Source organism: Dipodomys ordii, unplaced genomic scaffold (assembly GCF_000151885.1).
Source record: "Dipodomys ordii isolate 6190 unplaced genomic scaffold, Dord_2.0 Scaffold114, whole genome shotgun sequence".
In the NCBI taxonomy this organism is placed as follows: domain Eukaryota; kingdom Metazoa; phylum Chordata; class Mammalia; order Rodentia; family Heteromyidae; genus Dipodomys; species Dipodomys ordii.
In genome coordinates this window covers 4004663-4021538 of record NW_012267330.1, presented here as the reverse complement: position 1 = coordinate 4021538, position 16876 = coordinate 4004663, and the positions used below count along the sequence as shown (strand labels likewise).

Here is a 16876-nt window from a genome sequence, read left to right as displayed (position 1 = left end):
CAGTGTCACCTCTTTCATCATTCTCCCTCATTTCTCCCAACCCTATCATCAGCTTTCTTAATTTTGTAGGATATTCATTGAATTTTATGACTTCATCCTTAACCCTTCCTTTCTTATTCCAGTACATTTGCATGGAAAATGTTTCACAAAATACGCAATTCTGATGTCAGCCTGCCTCCTTTTAAGTATCATATAGTCTATGCACTTTTTAATGCCTTAGCAATCATCACCTCTAAGCTGCATAGGTCAGCAATTTAATTGTGTGTGTGGCTGGGGGGTGGGGGTTGTGGGTGTGCTTCTTCTTCCCCAAAGTCTGTTATTTGCTGAAGTATTAAATCTTTGAAGGTGGCTGAGGGACTATTAAAATGTCAGTAAAAATTAAATAATCTTCCCTGAAGACAGAGACATGAGTCATTCTCTGGAGGACAATGTGGTTATAGCCCTTTGTCTGCTGTAGACATAAAAAATATAGTCTCTTGCAATTTCTCCAGAGAATTGAATGAACTTACACATATCAACTTATTGCAGAAAAAAAAAAAAAACAGATCTTGGTGCTACCATTTGAAGGCAGGGAAACTGAGATTCATAAAAGTTGAGGCTTTGTCCAAAGTGTTTCCTAAATGGATAGTGGCTAGTGGGTTGCAAAGAGTTCTGGGGCCACCTGAATGCCTTCCTATATGCCAGCATTCGCATTCCTTCTGCAATCCTTACAGCTGTATGGCAAACATGACATCTGTCACTTCTGTGTCACCTGGCCAGTTTCATTGGAAAGTGATGTTACGCAGTGGAATTGGGGTCAGAGCTAATTAAGTATTGCCATTTCATCCTTTACTAGATGTCTGGCTTTCCATAAGATCCCCAAACTCTCTGAGCCCTTGTTGCCCCTTCGGACACTGATATCAGCCCTGACATCAAATTCTGATATCTATTGAATGTCCAAATCCCATAGGAACCTTTTAGAAGCAAACAGGGTAAAAAAGACAACATAGCAAGGATTGCATTTCTAAAAATCTGATTCAGGAAGCTGAGGTAAAGGAGATACTTTCCCTCTCTAGTTGACTTTGATGTCTTCCATAATTTAAAACATCTGAATTTGACATATGTATTATTATTGTTATTGTTGTTGTTGTTACTACTACTACCCTTTGATGTTATGTTGAAAAATAGAATGTATTTCTAACAGGAGTCAAAACACTAGTTACTAACTGAAACTCTTTAGGAGTTTTGAAGGGAAATTCTGGCTTCTAATAGCCAGAGACATAACGATATTTCCCAGACTTTCTCAGTTACATATCACTTCATTTGTAGATGCCACAGATTGACTAACCATAGGTTTCAGAACTGCTGTTGAACAAGTAATTATCCAACACTTAACAACAAATGGCTTTAAGGAAGGGCTAGTGTAGTTGCGGGAGTTTTGTGCAGAAACTAAAACCCACAGGCTTAATTTCCTGCACTGCAAAGGCACATGGAGACTCAGTGGAATGTGCACCCCAGCTTTCCCCAGGGATCTGTGCTACGGCCATCATTTCACCTTGAAAGACCTTCTGACAGCCATGATTACATTGTCTGTCATCTCTACTTCTGCTTTACTAACTTCATACACATTACAAAACACTTTCTACCCACATTCCTTCAACTCATTCCTTCTTAGCTTCCTTCTTCTCTGTCTGTGAATGCCTCTGTTAACTAGGGCTGGGTTTCCATTTTACTGTAGCTATAATTGGTTATAATTGTTCTGGTAACTTAAGTTGGCTCTGAAAATAGACATCTTCAGCTACTGTCATGCAAAACTTAAGATGTAGCCACACTGAACCCTTTGCCCTCCTAGGAGTGCATTTTGCAATTTTAGCATTCCTGTCACCTGAAATGCCCTTTCATTCCATCACTTTCCACAGAGCTCCTCCTGACAGCTTCTAACTTCCCTTCATGACCCAGTCCAATTGTTTTCTTCTCTAGGAAACAGTCTTGTAACCACCCCTCTTCAATAATCAACTCAGTACATGTTTTTCCATGAGGAACGTTAGACATTTTGTATAGAGACCTCCGTCTTTACATGCATTGCAGTTTATACCATGAGGATTTATTGAATAAATGACCTAATATAAATTTTGGCCTAATAGTCATATTTGATGGCCTACTTAAGTTTTAAGGGGGCACAGTCAAACTTTTTGAGAGCAATCATTGGTAAAAAAAAATAATAATTGCATTAAAATATATCAAAATTGTGTTAAAATATACAGAAATGATCAATAAAGATGGTATGTTGGGTACTTAGTTGATGAATTCATTTTCTTACCTTTAGCTGTCCCAAGCCAGACTTCAGACCAAGACACAGACAGCTGAGTTTATATCCAAATATGCTGTAACATTTTAGGTATCACAGAAGGGATTTCTCCCAGCACAGGGACCAGCATTCTGGGCTGTAACCCATTGCCATCAAACAAGCCTCCTCACTTAGAAGGGGCCATGCTGGTCCCTGAGCTTGTAACCCATGCCAGCCAACAAAGCTCCTTGCTTAGAGGGCCCATGCTAGGCATAATGATCTACTGTAGCTTACAGGGCTTGCATTTTTATTTCACATGGGTGCACATAGTTTGTCAGTCTAGCAAGAGACCAATGGCTAATTCAGTTGGCTCATCCACAAGAGATTCTTACTGCCGTTTCCAGCATCTCCCTGGCATTGTGACTGCTGTTGCCTTCTGTACTTTTTTTCTTTTCTTTTTAACTTTGTGAATGTCAAGGAGCTACCAACTCCAGGAGTTGATATTCTGCCCAGAGAACTGTGGGCAACTTTAGTCGCCACTCAATAAAAAGCTCTTCAAGTGGCACTGAAAACGGAAGCAATTACACAGTCTATTTTAAAGTACAGTGATTGCAACTTTAAAAGTGTCACTAATTCCATGAATCTCCTCATGCAACTTTTTTTAGTTTTTATATCATCTAAAGGCATATTTCAGAGACAGAAAAGTGGCAGTCATTTTGAGCTATTTGAGTATAACATCCTATGTGCCTTTCACCAAGCATGAGAAACAATGTTCGACAAGAAATGTACTCATTACCTTACTCATGTAACTGTAAAACGTCTATACAGAAGCTATACAATAAAATTAAATTTAAAAAAAAAGAATTGTAAGCTAGCCATTTTCTTGGGTTGCTTCATTTAAGCATAGAATTTAAATTGAAAGAATTCCTGGAAGCTGGGCACTGGTATCTCATGCCTATAATCATAGCTAATCAGGAAGCTGATATCTGGAGGATGATTTTGGCCCAGCCAAAGCACAGTCTCCAAAGTAACCAGTAAAAAGCAGGGTTAGGAGTATGATACAAGGTGTAGAGCGCCAGCCAAGCAAGCAAGATGAACAAGTAGCATAGGAAAGAATGAGACCATAAATTCAAACTTCAGTACTGACTATATACGTTAGATATTATATTAATTTATTATTTTACATTAGTATATGTAATGAAAACTTTGACAGAAATGATTTTCTGAGTAATACTGGATCTTTTTGAAGATGAAATAAAAGATGGAAATACCCAGAAGCAAAGCCTATACAATGTGCAAGTATTTTTTCTGCAACTATTTCAGTGGCATGTATGCTGAGAAGTAAATTGTCTGGAATATAACTTAAAAACTCGACTTCTTTCCAAAGTAGATATTAAAGAATAATTTTCTGAGTGCAAGATTTTGGTAATAGTTCTTTAGTTATTACAAAAATGTTCTGCACCTAGTATATATAATCTAGAAGGATATACAAAAGGAAAAATAACTTTTAACCATACTTAACATTTTGATTGATGTCTCTTCTGCCTATTTCTAATAACAACATGTTCATAACTAGATATTTTGTATAAAGTGCTTTTTTACTCAATAGCAAACATGTCAATGTGACTACATATCATTTTACATTATGTGACATTACATTGTTTTCCGTATGCATGATATGAATATAATTAATTTACTCAAATGAGCCTTTGTATAGAAAAATCAGAAGGTTGCCAGTTTTTTCTCACAGACTCAAATATCTACAGTAGTATTTTTTGTTTACATAGCTACAAATGTTTTGCATATAGTTTGTTGTTGTTGGTGGTGGTGGTGGTGGTCAGTCATGGGGCCTGAACTCTGGGCCTGGACACTGTCCCTCAGCTCTTCAGATGAAGGCTAGTGCTCTACCACTTGAGCCCCAGCCCCACTTCCAGCTTCTTCTGCTTATGTGGTGCTGAGGAATCGATCCCAGAGCCTCATGCATTGCATGTAGTTTTAAATGTGATTTTTTTTCATGTTTCTCTATTGCACTCCTTGACTTTCTTTTATTCTCTTAACACATGCACTGTCAGTGAGCACATGTGTAAGTGCGTTCCTCCCTGGGGCAGAGTTGTGTGATATGATTGCAGCCTGTTTTTCTTCCCCTAGTTGCTTCTTCTACAGTTTAATATTCTTTGCTTTCTGTGTGCAAGGCTCTTGCTCAGTAATGGGGCACAAAGATGATCAAGACAAAATTCTTACACCTAAAGGTTAAAGGGAGAGAAACAGAAACCTATAAGCTACACATACTTACAGGTAGTGAAAACAGCTAGTGGCACAAGTAGTATTTGGGAACTATGGAAGAGGAAGTACCTGGCTAGAGCAGACCTGCAAAGCAGATGTGGGATTTAAAGCAGAGGAGGAGTGAAGCAGATGTTCTTAGTAAGAGGCAAAGCACCTGGAAAAGTGAATGTGTGTAAGATCTCCAGGCTGAACAGAATAGACAGAGCAAGATGGCTGTGGATTGGGCAATACCACTGGAAGGATGGATTGGAACAAGATTGGAAAGAACTAAATGTCACTGTCAAAAGTTTAACCTCTTTCTGTAAGAAGTGAGAAGTCCGTGAATGCCTTAGCCTGTTGCTATAACTACATAGTGGGGAATTTACAAAGAATAAAGGTTTGTTCATGTCATGGCTCTGGAGATTGAGAAGTCAAGGCCATATTTGTTGAAGGTCTTCTTGCTGGAGGGAACTCTAAATAGCTCCAAGACTATGGCATCACATACAGAAGGGGCAAGTCCCAGATAGTATTTTTAATAAGTCTACTTCCAAGATAACCTGTTTATATTTCATTAACCCATTAATCCATAAGTTGACAGATGCATTCATTAGGTCATCTTTTAGAACTCTTACCTCTTAATACCTCAGAACAGGAATTAAGTGTTGAGTATTGGGGGGACAGGCAACCAGCACTAAGAAAAGCCTAGATTCAGACTTTTACTAGGGTCACTATGTTAAAGTTAGACAAAAGGGAATCCACTCCGTAGTTATTACAATTAGAGATCTTTTGCAACAGCCTAGTTGAGAAGATGAGTTTTGGCCACAAATATTCAAAAACTATCTCAGAAACAAAGTCAAAAATAACCTTGTTCTGATTCTTGTGAGAAAAAAATTGAGAATTGTTCATCAAAGTGTTAAACTGCTGACATCAGGGCTCCACTTTCCCCAATTCAAGATGGCTACACAAACAGCTTTCCTTTGGCAAATGCTCACTAAATGGAAAGATGCTAGCCAGTATCTCCTGGGAGAAATACAAAAGCTTTCCAAAAGAAACAGCACTATATTGTAAGGATATGGGATGCAATGGTATGTTCAAGAGGCAAAGCTTTGTTTATCATTTTTCTTCAAATGATAATTATTACAGCTTATGTAAGAGCATGACTTAGTCACCAAGCCTGGGTCATAAAGACTGAATGAGAAACATTCTTGTGGGATTTCAGGCATGGATATGGAGTAATTAATGAAGACAGGTTCAAAGATAAGTCATTAGATTGCCTGAAACTTGGGGTTAGCGAACAAACTGCAAAGATATGTGAAGGAACTTAGAGGGGACTAAAACATTGTAGATAATAAGTATGAATATTGGCCAGAATTTATGAGCTAAGGCCTTAGAATGTATTCATGTTATTATGTATAATTTATGTTGCTTTGATGAAACTGATGTGAAAACAAACAAAAACTGTTTAATTTGTTTCTCCCTCAATTACCAACAGTATATAAATTCAAATGTATGTATAGAAGCAGGCTTACAACAATTTAGTACCATCCACATTTTGGGAAGCTATATAGGGGCCTGGTCCTGTGTAAATATGAAGGACACGGAAGCAAATGTCACTGATAGGGTGACATCGAGAAAGTCAAACTGTAGAGAGGGAGTCACAGCAGCTGCTGATATAAGCTGCTGATTTTTAAGCTTAGGCGGTTTTAGGAGAATAGGAGAACAGAGCTTGAAGTCAAGGTTAAAAAAGTTCTTGCTATGTCAATGACTTTTGCTGTACAGTTTTTGTACTGATTTTTAAGTCTTCTAACAATCTCTAATATAATGCTGAGTGATTCTGCTACAGAAATGAAGCTGATTTTGAAGTGCTTTCTCAGTGAGGCATGAAACTTTGTGTAAAGTTTATATGGAGTGTTTTATATGAAGTGAATTCCCAAACAATTAATTGAATATTATGAATATGGTGTATTACAAATACTCTTGCCATCAAAAGATTGCAGCAGCTTTTCACAAACCATCATAAAGTAGATCTTTTTTTCAGCTATACTGCTGTGACTTTTTTTCCTTTTACTTGCTCTCTTTTTGTTAGTATTTATTAATTTTTAAAGTTTCACCATGACATTTTTATATATTCATATTATATAATCTACCTCATTCCCTCCCTATTGCAGGGAGCCATGGCTCCATTTAAAAACCCTCTGAGAGAGAGAGAAAAGGGAGGTACTTTGGGCCACACATCTCAGGATTTCACAGCCTTCCCATTTGGAAATTTCAATGTGCTATTTCTCTATTTCAACCCAACTCCACAAAATGCCACTGTACATTACTTTCTTTGGGCAAATGGGGATTTTAATCATTCTCTTTTTACTTAATTTTCATCGTCTGAAGGGCTTCCTGCTCCATTTGCCACAGTTAATATGCAAAACCTTCACTGGTAATGAAAGTCAAACTTCTCTTGTTCTCTCCACATTGCAGTGTTTAAAGAAGCTAAGCAGTTCTACCCTCATTAAATTAGGCTCAGACTGGAGACAAGAACTACAGACTTAAAAAACACAGATGCAACATGATAGATTAGTGTTATATCTTAATAGAACACATGTGTCATAAAGCAGGAGCATTAGTCCAATTAGCAAGTGAGTCTTCCACTTGGGTTCATCTTTCCTGCCTGGCAAGTAGCAAAAGGACAGCAATTTGGAGGATGGCATTTATCAAAGCCTTCAGATAGAAGTTTCCACTTTAATGACATGACCTGCATTTATTTAACAAAGACTTATCAAAAGTGCAGCCACTGAATTGGGATTTTTCTCTGGGTAAAAGTTACTGAAATCCACTGTAGGTATATCTACATTGGAGTTTTAATGTTTCCCCCAAAATACATCTTACTTTTTGCTTGAAAACCAGCAATCATAAGTGATGCCCTTTTAGGCGTCCCTTACCGCCTTGTTGTTTCTGTCTTGCTTCCATATCAGTCTGATTAGTAAGAGAAAGGAAAGGGGATTAAAAAAATGTTCCAGATTTGCCTGGTGTGGATGTCTGAGATCCTGTCAGAAGGAAGTGTGTGAGGAGGTGAGGTAGTGTAGGTCAGGAGTCTGCGGGCATGATGTTCTGCTTAGGTAAAACAAAACTCCTGTCACTGAGTGTAAATTAACAGAGCCTGCCTGCAGGGGAGTCCTGGTCTTTGTGTGGCTGATTAATGTCAGCTGTGTAAGCTCAACACCCCAGCAGCTGAGTTGGCCCTTGGAACAGGGAGCTGAGAGAGGAAGGCATCTCTTGCTTATGAGGCCAGAGCCAAGCCCAGGGCCTTTGCAGGGAAACCTGCAGACCTGGCATATAGGTGATGTTGTAGCTTTTACCTATCTGCCTGATTAAGGAAACATGGGCAGACATTCAATGTACTTTCCTGGATGTTGAGGTGTGGCTTAAGAGGTAGAGCACCAGCTTTGAATGAAATAGCCAAATGACAGCAAGAGGTCCTGAGTTCAAGCCCTAGTACAGGTACACAATACATACACATACACACACATACACACACACACACACACACACACACACACACATAAATCAATGCAGTTTTCTTTGTGGTCTTGATACTAAGGAATGGCAGGTATAAAATCAGCCCTTGCCTCTTCTAATCCAATCCTGCTTCAGAGTAGTGAGTCAGACAATACCACCTGATCTTTCTTATTAACTGAACAAGTGAAATGCCTAGGTGCAGATCTGAAGTCCCCAGGGAGCTTGAACAAGGAGAACAGCAAACATGAAGCTTTGCCTGTGGTCATCCATGCTTGCCTAAAAATGCTGATGGCACCTGGCAAGTTCCTCAATTCTGGGTTTATGCATCAATGAGATGAGGTTGGGAGTTATCAGCACTTGCTCTGATGAGCCCACGTTTCCTCCTAGCCTTTCTTATTGCAAAGCGGGGGCGGGGGGGAGTACCATATGTTGGGAAAGCAATTCAGATCCACAGGGAACATGAATAATTTGCAAATACACGTAGTGTATTTATGTCAGTCATGGTTATGTTTCTGTAAATGCACCTTCAGGCTTTTAGATGTGTGTTGAGAGGGCTGAATCCATCCAGCCTGCTTGTAGGGCACACAGCTCTGACACCCAGGCAGGGCTACTGGTTTCCAGATGAAGACCCAATCACCTTTGCTACCCCTCCATGTACTTACCCCAAGAATTTTTGTGGAAAATTTCCTCTTGCAGCCATTCCAAAACCCAGTCAAGAAAGCATCCCTGAAACCCCTGCTGGAGAGCTGGGGTTCAAGGTCAGCAAGAGAACAGGAAAGCTCTCTTGTTTTTAATCCTAATACAAACAGAATTAGATGGTGATGCTTATATATCCCAGGGTAGCTCTTTTGAAAGACAAATAAAAGTAAATGATGGAACTTGGAGAAAAAATGGACTCCCTGGAATGAAACCAAGGACAAGCTCTCCATGTTGACCTTTTGGTTAAAGCCACATAATGTAATTTATGTCAGACCCTCCAGATATATGATTTTATTGGTTTGCTGGGAATTTGGCCTTAAGGGAAATTGTATATTGGGAAAGTAAAATGCTTAAATCTTATTGTTGCCAAATGCCTGCCCACTTGGTGAGGTATTGCAATAGAAAAAAATCTCATAGCTAAGCCTATCCTCTGTAAACTTATATTCTGTGGTTCTGTGACTCACAAAAGACATTTACAGATGTTATCATAGCTAAAGACCTCTAACTGATAACTGTCTACATTAAGAACTTTACAATCAGAATGCTGCTTTTCTGCCTACAAACTTCATTTTTCCTTCTTATAAATCTTAATGACTACAGCAAATTTGAGGTTTATCAACCATTCTGAAGAGCTCAAATCCTCTAATGAAAACAGTTAAATCAGTCTGCAGGCCAGATACCAATCCAATTATCATTCAGTAATTTCTTGGCTACAATGGACATTTCCTGGTTGATATGTTTCAGTTTTAATACATATTAAAAGAAAAAATTGTATTTTGATAATAAAATGTATTTCTTAGTATCCTGGAGGTGGAAAGCTCCTTCAACCAGATCTGACTTTCTTGATTGGTGGCTCGGGCTTTATAGGTACTTAGATTTCTCTGGATTCTTTCTGACCTCAAATACTCTCATGATTTTGCATGTTACACTGATGACCCTCGACATTATAGCTCTGGCTTGGGCCTCTTCTCTGAACTGTATATTCACCTACTAACTTCTCCCTTGATATATCCATTGAAGATCAGATGTACATTTAGGTCATGAGTTATGGGTCTTTCATACAAAACTATTTTTCAGTTGCTCAGGCCACAGCTGAAGAGTCATCCTGGATTCCTCTCTTGGTCCAACTCCCCATATCCTGCCAGATACACAGTAAAGAAGCTACCTCCAAATTTAGAACATATTTTGGGTCTCTCACTGCTCACTATCAGAGTGTTCAGAAGAGATCTTCACCCATTCCTTTCTCACCAACCCCAACACTGTCCACATGTGTTCCAGCTGCCATTATCCCATGCCTATATTACTGCAGGAGGATGCTGATTGGTCTCTTTGCCTTCTTTCTGGGTGGCTAGCTGCTCCCAATCAGCAGCTAGGGTATTTAAACCATATTCCTTGGATCCCTGTCTCTAATCTTCTCGTGGCTTCCAATACCCAGTACCTAATACAGTAGAATGTTAACCTTTTCAAGCCATGTAGGACTTTCACGCATTGCTAGAACTTCTAGCACCTAAAATGTTGCCTGGTGAAATCAAAATCAATATTTGTTGAAGTAATTAATCAATCAATTCGTTAAATTCTATTTCTCTTTAAGTGGCACACAGAGGTTACCTGTGAGGTCTATTAGCATCAGAGAGTTTTTCTTAAGAAATTTGAGAGAAGTTATGGATTAAGAATAGCCAAGATGCATTGCATTCATATACTGACATATTGAACTGAAACCTCTTTGTATAACTATTTAAAGAAAATATTTTTAAAAGACTAACCAATTCATTTTGTTGTTTTATACCAATATATCCCCAGTTCCTTCAGCTTTTAATTCATTTGTATGTATTTTGCAAACTGAAGTTTACATGACTATAAGTTTACATGACTCTTTCTGTAGTGAGTTCTTTGAGTGTCCACAGAGCTGTAATATTTAGGACACAGCATCTGGCTACTTTCTCATCTGTTCACATTGTTACGTTCTCTCCTGTAGGTATCAACAGGAAAGTTGTGTACTCCCTGGCAGACTCAGCCAATGGGTTCTTCTCCATTGACAGCTCATCGGGCATCATTATCCTGGAGCAGCCACTGGATCGAGAGCAGCAGTCCTCCTACAACATCACCGTGCAAGCCACTGACCAGAGTCCCGGACAGGCCCTGTCCTCTCTGGCCATCGTTACCATCACTGTACTGGACATCAATGACAACCCCCCTGTGTTTGAAAGAAGGGATTACCTGGTGACTGTGCCTGAGGACACCTCCCCTGGCACCCAAGTTCTTACTGTTTTTGCTACCAGTAAAGATATTGGCACAAATGCTGAGATCACTTATCTCATCCGGTCAGGGAATGAACAAGGAAAGTTTAGGATCAACCAGAAAACAGGTGAGTTACCAGCAACCTACTTAGAATTCAAGGCTTTGCCGTATCCTGCTTTCCCTTCAATCTCAAATCAGACTTCTTTATAGGCTGTCTGCCCTCTTACCTCCATCACAGGGGCAGCAAGTCCTGGCATCAGGACCTGCCCGGAGAGCTTAGAGTGGCCTCCCACACTTTATTTATGAGCACGATGGCCCTTCCAAATCCAAGCTCACAGTTGGGGCTTACTGGAAAAATACTCTAACCCAAAAGTGGCTCCAGGATTTCTAGATGGTCTCCCATCTAGAAACAACTCCGGTTGAGAAGACAAAGCAGTTTTTATATTCCAAACCCAGGCGTTTATTTGGCTCATTCTTTTCAGTGTGTATCTCTATAAAGATATGTTAGGGTGAGCCTTCATTCTCCATACTCATATTACTAACTACTCTGTGATCACCAGCAGAGCAGACAGACATTCAGGGCCTACTGGCCTCCCGTCCCTGGTGCCCACAGTATCTGTCAACTGGCTGGATCTGACGCCATGTTTGAACTGTGCTCACTCCTGGTCAAAACATCATTATCGCTTACCACACACTGTTTTAACGCTGTAGAATCACCAAGGAAGCAAGGGCTTAGAACACCAAACAAATACAAGGTAGCCCTCGTGCTTCAGTTCCATCAGTGAGCTAATGAAAATGGAAATTTGGAAAAGAAGCTTGGGTATCATTTCAGGAGTATGCACAGTCACTCTTGTATGTGTATATGGTGTTTGGATTTCTATTTGAAGGCCTATTTTTGATTATTTTCATTTGTTTACCAATTCCTCCTATGAATCCTCCAAGTGTGTCCCATTTTGCAGATAAGAAAAGGGGGTCTTTTATACCTTCTGGCCTTTGGACCTATTTCTCTCATTACTCAAAGAGGATGCACCTGTTATATATGGTGGCAAAGGAAATCCAGTCTTCTTCAGATAGTCTATGCCACAGAAAAAGAAGCCATCTTAATTAGCAATGTCTATTTAACATGAAACATATACTAGATGCCTATTAAGTCATTCAATATTTGTTACATTTTCTGAATGAGGAAAACAGCTTTGGAGAGGTTAAATAATTGCTGGCTAGGAACAGGGTCATATGATCAGATATGCATATCTCAACTCAGTCTTGGTCTTCGTGGGTCCACTTGAGAAACTGAGATGCTTGCCCCTGCTCCCAACTGCCTAGAGATTTCATGTTGCTTGAAAGATGATCATTGCTCTGGGGTCTTGTGTGATGGATAGCCGTGCTTTAACAGACAGCTTTAATCAGACTCCTGGAATGCCTTCAGAGAAGTACTAAATAAGCAAACTCCTAAATATCTAAACTTGGCTTAAAAGGATGTTATAAATATTACCACAATTACGAAACCGCTGACCACTGTTTTTCCCTAATCGAATCTAAAGGTCCCATTTTTCTTCAAAGGGGGTGTTTCTGTGTCTGACGTCTTGGACTATGAATCGTGCAAAAGATTTTACCTGGTGGTGGAGGCTAAAGATGGAGGCACCCCGGCGCTCAGTGCTGCAGCCACTGTCAACATCAACCTGACAGATGTGAATGACAACCCTCCCAAGTTCAGCCAAGATGTCTACAGTGCTGTCATCAGTGAAGATGCCATGGTGGGGGATGCTGTCGTTTTGGTAGGTGCCAAAGGGGGTCTGGATATCTGACACTAATAATCCTCAGAGTATTAAAATTAGCAAATACTGTCTTGGACTTTCTTTCCATTCCTATCAGAATCCTATGTCACTGAGGTCTTTCACCAGCTTCTCTGGTTTGTATGTCAGAAGATGTCTGATAACCCAACTTATATCAAGGCATGAGCTACTGAAAACTGCTTTTCTTCCCAGAGTATATAGTTTTTCAATAAAACTAAACAAACTATGGAATGAATTGGAAAGATAGACTCTGCTCATTTGTGAATTTAAGTGAAAAATTATTGGGTGGCTTCAAGCTTACTTTGTTTTTAAGACCTATCATACAGAATGGTAAGTACAATTATTAATAGTGGATTGTATGCTTAAAAATCGCTGAGGGTAAATTTCAAATGTTCTCACAAGATATAAGATATAAGTTTAATTAGCTTGATTTAATTATAAATCACAGCATCTCTGTATACCACAAAGATACAATTTGTCCATTTATAGTAAAAATTATTAGGTGGCTAAGGTTATAATAAAATTCTATCCTTCTTGACATCCTGTAGGAACACAGAGCAGGACAAATGAGAATAAGTTGAGACTGACCAGCCCCTCTCAGAGTGGCTCTTGAGTAAGGAATTTTTTGTTTTTTGGTTTTTTGCAATAGCATTTAGCACAAGCCATGACTTCTGAGAGCTTAAGTCCTATCTTAGGCTACAAATTACATTGAGGAAAACATGAGATAGGACAGAACTGTTCCATCCATCCATCTCTTCTCTGGTTTCAACAGGGTCAGGTGTACAATGACTGCAACTTGGAGTCCATGCAGTCCATATACCAACTGGTGGGCCTCCCCGGCTCTGATTCCTTCCAAAGTAGGCCAGTGTGTCTGCTGGGTAACACAGGGAACTTCCTTATATGGAAATGCCTATGTTTAGAGAATGCCTGATTCTTGTAGAAATTTACAAAGAAATAAAATAGGGCTCTAGGACAAGCACTGCCCTCCTTCATCCAAGCCATTATCCCCTCCAGTGGGGGTTCTTCAGTTATTACAAGTAGAGCTTCTAGAGCACTATCAAACCTGGAACCCTCCATTTCTCCTGTCACCTCTTTTCTGTTTTGTTCACTTTCCATACAGTTAATAGCAGAAGACATAGACAGCCCGCCCAATGGACAGATCCGCTTTTCCATTGTGAGTGGCGATCGGGACAATGAATTTGTTGTGGATCCTGTCTTGGGACTTGTGAAGGTTAAGAAGAAATTGGACCGGGAGCAGGTAAGCTAGTTAGGGCTAGTTCCCTTCCCATTGACACCTTCATCTTCCATTGAACTCAGCAGCACCCTCTCCATGATTATATTCATAGCAAAATTCTCCATTCAAAATAATGAGTGAACAATGAGACAAATTATAACATCAAATTCTTGGGTGAAGGTTTTGAAACAATTTTCTGCCAATAATAGTTGTTGGCAATTTTTTGTATGTGTGCTCATGACTGAGGCTTGAACTTAGAACCTCACATTCTTTAATGATTTTTCTGGTGCTCTGCCAGTACTGGTGCTTTAACTCAGGCCCTCATACTTTCTAAGGCTTTTTCTGCTCTACAACTTGAGCAGTACCTCCACTTCCAGCTTTTTGCTGGTTAATTGGAGATAATCTCATGGACTTTTCTGCCCATTGGATTCAAACCACAATCCTCAGATTTCAGCCTCCTGAAGATTTATATGCATGAGCCACCAACACCTGACAGTTGACAAATTCTGATTCATGGAGGTTTTAAAGAAGAGGGAATTTTGTGCTTCTGTGGGAGACCTGATAAATAATACCTTCAGCATTAATATCCTGTAGTCCCAACTTCATGAGGAACTTTAATCTTGCCAAGCAGATACAGAAAGACCACTTGAAGGCAGATAGAACAGAAAAGGATGATACAGAAAATTCTTCTGCCAAAGTTAAGCTAAGTTTCTAAATATAGTTTTCCTTGACTGGAAAAATATGTCCAAGAACAAATAAAATATAAAAGCAGATGATATGATACAACCCCAGAAATATAAAAATGATTGCTGTGTTGAACAAAGGCTGGTAGCCAAGGTTCTCACTAGGAGTGCTTTCATTCCCTGTGGGATATTTGGCAATGTTTAAAGATACTTTGGGTTGGCACAAACAGGCAGAGGGTAATCATGGCTTCCAGTGGGTAGGAATCAGGTTTATTGTCACCTCTTTTTACCCTGGCAGGTGTCTGGATACTCTTTGCTCATCCAGGCAGTTGATAGTGGTATTCCTGCAATGTCTTCAACTGCGACAGTTAACATCGACATTTCTGATGTGAACGACAACAGCCCACTGTTTACACCTGCCAACTATACTGCTGTGATTCAGGTAAGCAAATCTTGCCTGCCAGGAATGTGTCTGTATACATTCTGATGCCTTCCTTTGTCTTAGTGAATTAGAACTACTAAAACAAAATACCTTAGACTAACTTATGAGCAATGTAAGTTTATTGCTGATAGTTTAACTTCATAATAACTCCACGGTCAAGGCTTTCTCAGATTTTGTGTCTGGTGAGAGCTTGTTTTTCACTTGCTAATAGTCACTTCTAGCTATATTCTCATACAACAGAAAGAACAAACAAGCTTCTTGGGCCTCTACTAATAGGACATAAATTCTACCTGAGGCTTTTAATATGATCACATTGGGAATTAGGATTTAGGAAGCACACAAATATTTACACAGTATTATTATTACTTAATATTGATTTATCCACTCACAGGATAAGTATGAAGAAAGCCTGATCTTTCCACCACAATTGATGTCCAAATATTAATAAGTTATCAGACTGGTTCTTTCAAGTGTTAGATGCTTAAAGAGCCTCACCAGCCCCACACCCACTGAAGAAGGTTCATGCTGGCTGCACTGACCTTGGAACCTGTAAAGTGAGCTATTGAAGGAGCTAAGGATCTGTGAAATTATATGGTTTACCCAAGAGCCCACAGCTGGGTAGTGGCAGAATTAAGATTCGACTGAGTCTATCAGATTGAGTCTGTCTTCTGCAAATATACCTAAATACATACATGTATTCTTCCCACAATAAGAACATGTTCTTTTTAATTAACTTTTCAAGCAATTTTGTGCTGTTTTAGCAGCGAAGAGAGATTGATATGAACCATATCATCTGTCAAAAGAAGATTGATTGAGTCTCGTGATAGAGCTACAACTCACTACAATTAATCTTCCATAAACAATTTCTTAAGCATTTTAAATTCACATGCTCTTTAAACCTAGATTACAAAGATGAATCTTCTCATTTATTTTTATTCATGAGCACACTATAAGACATTGAACTTTCTTCCCAGTATTTCTAGAAACAGCAAGATCAACACTAAGAGGTCAGAATACTGTCAGTATTTGGGGACAACATAGATTGATGTACGTGTCTTGGGGACCCACAGTTATTATCTTATCCAGTGTAGTCTCACAGTTATAGGAATTTCTAGGACTTTGTATGAAGGTACAATTAGAGTGGCCACAGAGAGACAAAGCATGCACATTTTCCCTTGTATGTAGAAGGCACATTTAGCTTATAAAATTATAAGTAAGGGCTGGGAAGGTGGCTCAGTGGTAGAGCGCTTGCCTTGCATGCATGAGGTCCTGGGTTCGATTCCTCAGCACCACATAAGAAAAAAAAAGAAGAAAGCCGGAAGTGGTGCTGTGGCTCAAGTGGTAGAGCGCTAGCCTTGAGCTGAAGAGCTGAGGGACAGTGCCCAGACCCAGAGTTCAGGCCCACAACCAGACCCAAAAAAAAATTATAAGTAAATAAACTGTATGTAAGTGCATACAAATATATTAACTGAAACAGTAGATTCAAGTGAGAACCTCAATAAAATAAACACCAGGAAGTAGGCATTAGAAACCGGTAAGTAAGCCAGGCCCAAAGAAACATAGGTCCCATGGTTTCCCTTATTTGCAATATCTAGTATATCTATGAGTCAAGCGGAAAAGGTCAGATAAGGTGATGTCAGGAAAATGAACCTTCAGATATGTATTTTAATGTTTTTTTCTTTCATGCATGTGTTTCTAATGCATTTATAAGATTATCTCTTTGTTGCTTTGTATGTCCCTCCCCCACAG

General features: G+C 39.4%; 1 protein-coding gene across 1 annotated transcript in view; it reads left to right on the top strand.

Annotated features, from left to right (window-relative positions):
- Fat3 (FAT atypical cadherin 3) overlaps window positions 1-16876 on the top strand; it is a 526046-nt gene that overhangs the window by 458187 nt on the left and 50983 nt on the right. The window contains exons 13-16 of the mRNA XM_013028825.1: window positions 10713-11102; window positions 12536-12750; window positions 13889-14026; window positions 14984-15127. Of these exons, the coding sequence (XP_012884279.1) occupies window positions 10713-11102; window positions 12536-12750; window positions 13889-14026; window positions 14984-15127 (887 nt within the window). The remainder of the gene's footprint in view (window positions 1-10712; window positions 11103-12535; window positions 12751-13888; window positions 14027-14983; window positions 15128-16876) is intronic.